Raw genomic sequence first — 3,008 nt, 5'->3', positions numbered from 1 at the left:
ACAAAAAAAAAAAAGAAAGACATCTGAGAAATAGAGCCAAAGCACAAACAAATGCACAGTGAATAGTCTATCTATCAAAACCTTCAGGAAACAGGTTACACAATTCTTAATGATCAATGAAGGCAATCTTTTTCCACCTTCAAAATGATCTCCAAAATACCTGTATTATCTTTCAAGATTAGCTCATTACTTTCTGATGTAGCAACATGCAAAATCTGACAGCTGAACCATCCACCATTTGGCAAAATTTCCAGCACGTCTACTCAGGCTACGAAATTTAAGTCAGGAAAGTTGTCCTGTCTACTGTGAAGTGTATTTCCCAACGTTCTTCTTAAGGTACATGGTCTTTCTTTTTTTTTAGGTAATATTCTTTTTTAAGTTTGCAAACTTTGAACACTCCATGACAATTTACAGAAAAATAGGAGCAGTAATGTAGTTTTGAGGGGAAAGTGTAAATTTGGCAGTCAGTAATTACAATTTAAGTTCTCAAAACAATTTCAGTTTGGAAACTGAGTTCTTCATCTTTTCCTTAACTTTCCTGTATCAGCATTAAGAAATGTGGAGCAAGTGGGCATATTTTATTCCAGGGCTAAAAACAGAATATTACAAAGGAAATCTAAATTAAAATGTATCAGGAAACTTTGTACACTATGCAGTATTACTATTTATTCACTACTTTAATAACGTGAAATAAAGAAACACATTTACCATATTTTGTGAAGACGGGTTTTTTCTATATTGATCTCTTGCTAGAATTATCTGGTACTTTGTAAGGCTGGGAATATCCCGCCTTGCTAAAACTCCTACTTTAATCAGGCGTCCAGCAAATGTTTCTAGCACCTGTAATCAAAGCACAGAAGTATAGAAGAGATGTGAAGGTATCTGTACTTAGCCCTTCGAAGTAGTTTTATTTTTACAGATCTTACACAACAGAACACAAGCAGCTCACTTATTTTATTTGAAACATAGAATTTTTCAAAACAGACTGTACTGATTTCTAAATAATTTGTTACTGAGCCAGGTGACAACATGGTGCTCTGCCTCACCGTAAGGTTCTCCACTATCAGGATATTTCTAGCCTAATTTTCAAATTTTTTCTAAGACCAGCAGATTTTCACAACTTGGTTCCCTAAGGATTTGTGCCCTCCATCCTATAGACACCCTCCTGCCCCCAAGATAACCCCATATCCATCAAATAACTGAGAAGTTACACCAAGTAACACACACTGTGCTTTCGTAATCGCACAAGTACTGACGGAGCAGAGAGGAAACCAAACAGGACGGGTAGCCAGCTACTGAACTCATGCTGCAGCTCCCTCTCCTACTGGTAACCCTAACTTCAATGGCGTTTCAGTCTCAGGAGAACTTGTATTCATCTTTGAGAAGTCTAAATTACCGCAGGCGGAAGACTAGCCAACAGGTTAGAAAGTTGTGTGTGGAAAGGATGGGAGTTGCGAGACGTGAGCAGAGAGGGATGAGCGCCCGGCAGATGGGCCCAGCACAGTAGCGTGCCCCATCTCCTTCGGAAGCCAAGCCAAGAGACAATTTGTTTTTATACATCACATGTACCTGCTTTCCACATCAGTGAAACAAGGGAACTGACCTGCACTAATTCATCTTAATCCTGTTTTTCCTCTTTGTTTCTCAGCCTTAGGTGGTCAGGATTTTTTTTCATGGACTTAGTTTTGCATGAGCACTAACTCTGTAATAATTGGAGTAATCAGATTTGTTCTACAAAAATTACTTACAATCTGTTGGCCCACTTGGCTAGTAGCACGAAAAACATCTTAGTGCACAATAACAAGCTTCTCCAAAGGCAGTCTTGACTTAGTTTGACAGCAAATAGTTCCTGATAGCTGCTGACATGCATACAGTGTTTCCCAGGTTTTCTGGGCATTTTAACACCAGTTCAGCTGAACTGCACTAAGAAGGCTATAGCATAACAAATGCCTAATCCCTTTATTACTGGTCTTTCAGCCCACCGAAAATCAAGTCCAACTGAACCAATAAAAACAGGCCTAACTTTCAGGCCTCAAACAACACTGATCTAAGTATGTCTTCAGCTTGCAAAGACAAAATGCCCTAACATGAAAAGAAGGACAACTGTAAAGGTGCAATGTGTGTTTATACACGAAGTAACAACACTCCACTTGTCCTCTTCACACATTTAGTGTATGCCGGGTTTTTAGACCCTGTTAGGATGCACAAGTATTATTAGCCACCACACTCTGCTCATACCCCATCAATGCAGTGGCAGCTTAGTTTAACTCTTTCTCTCTGCTTGCTTTGATTATTTTTATAGTTTGGTACTTCTTTAGCTTCTTACTCTGTACAGTGCCTACGTGGCATTAAGTGGCAAATCCTGAGAAAAGGGGTGGGAATAATTGCCATCATCAACTACAGCAGCATTAATGCCCCAAAGAATCAAAAATGCAAAGAGAACTTTGGAAAGGAAGGAAGGAGAATTTGTGAAATACCAGCCAAACTGGGGAAACAATGTGCTGGGGAATTTCCACGCCGCCCACTCGATGCCTGCAGATCTTTCAAAAACAGCTAGCTGGAGTCAGCAGGCTAAGCAGATTATAACAGATAAAGGCTGCTGAGAAATAATAGAAATGAAGCCTAAATTCTGAATGATCTGGTGCATCTTAGGCTGCTCCTCTTCCCTACCCTGGGCCTTCAGACTGGAATACCATGTCTCAGGCAGCTTGCTGCTTTTGCTCAGAGGAACCCAGCTCGGCTCATCTGCTCCCGGCTGGAGAGGAAACGGGCGATGCCCACAGGGGCAGCTGGGAGGCCACTGAGAGAACTCCAAGGGCAGGAGGGTGCTGAGGAGCACTGCCCGCTCCGTGTCTCTTGGGGGAGTTGACGTCGGACCAGCTGCCCAGACTGAACGCCTACCTGTGCCGAAAAGCCCCCAGGCACTTCCGATCCCCGTCTTCAGGTTTACCTTTACCTACAGGGAGCCTGGGTCACAGCCCCACACAGCTCCCCAGGCAAGGCAAGGC

At 42.2% G+C, this 3,008-nt stretch overlaps 1 protein-coding gene across 1 annotated transcript in view; it reads right to left on the bottom strand.

Moving 5' to 3' along the window:
• The window catches only part of FANCM (Fanconi anemia, complementation group M), a gene marked incomplete at its 5' end in the record, with an annotated part of 77,288 nt that overhangs the window by 49,873 nt on the left and 24,407 nt on the right, over nucleotides 1-3,008 (bottom strand). The window contains one exon of the mRNA XM_009321637.1: nucleotides 709-840. Within this exon, the coding sequence (XP_009319912.1) occupies nucleotides 709-840 (132 nt within the window). The remainder of the gene's footprint in view (nucleotides 1-708; nucleotides 841-3,008) is intronic.

Source organism: Pygoscelis adeliae, unplaced genomic scaffold (genome assembly GCF_000699105.1).
Source record: "Pygoscelis adeliae isolate BGI_AS28 unplaced genomic scaffold, ASM69910v1 Scaffold43, whole genome shotgun sequence".
Lineage (NCBI taxonomy): Eukaryota > Metazoa > Chordata > Aves > Sphenisciformes > Spheniscidae > Pygoscelis > Pygoscelis adeliae.
This window is presented reverse-complemented; position numbering and strand designations above follow the sequence as displayed.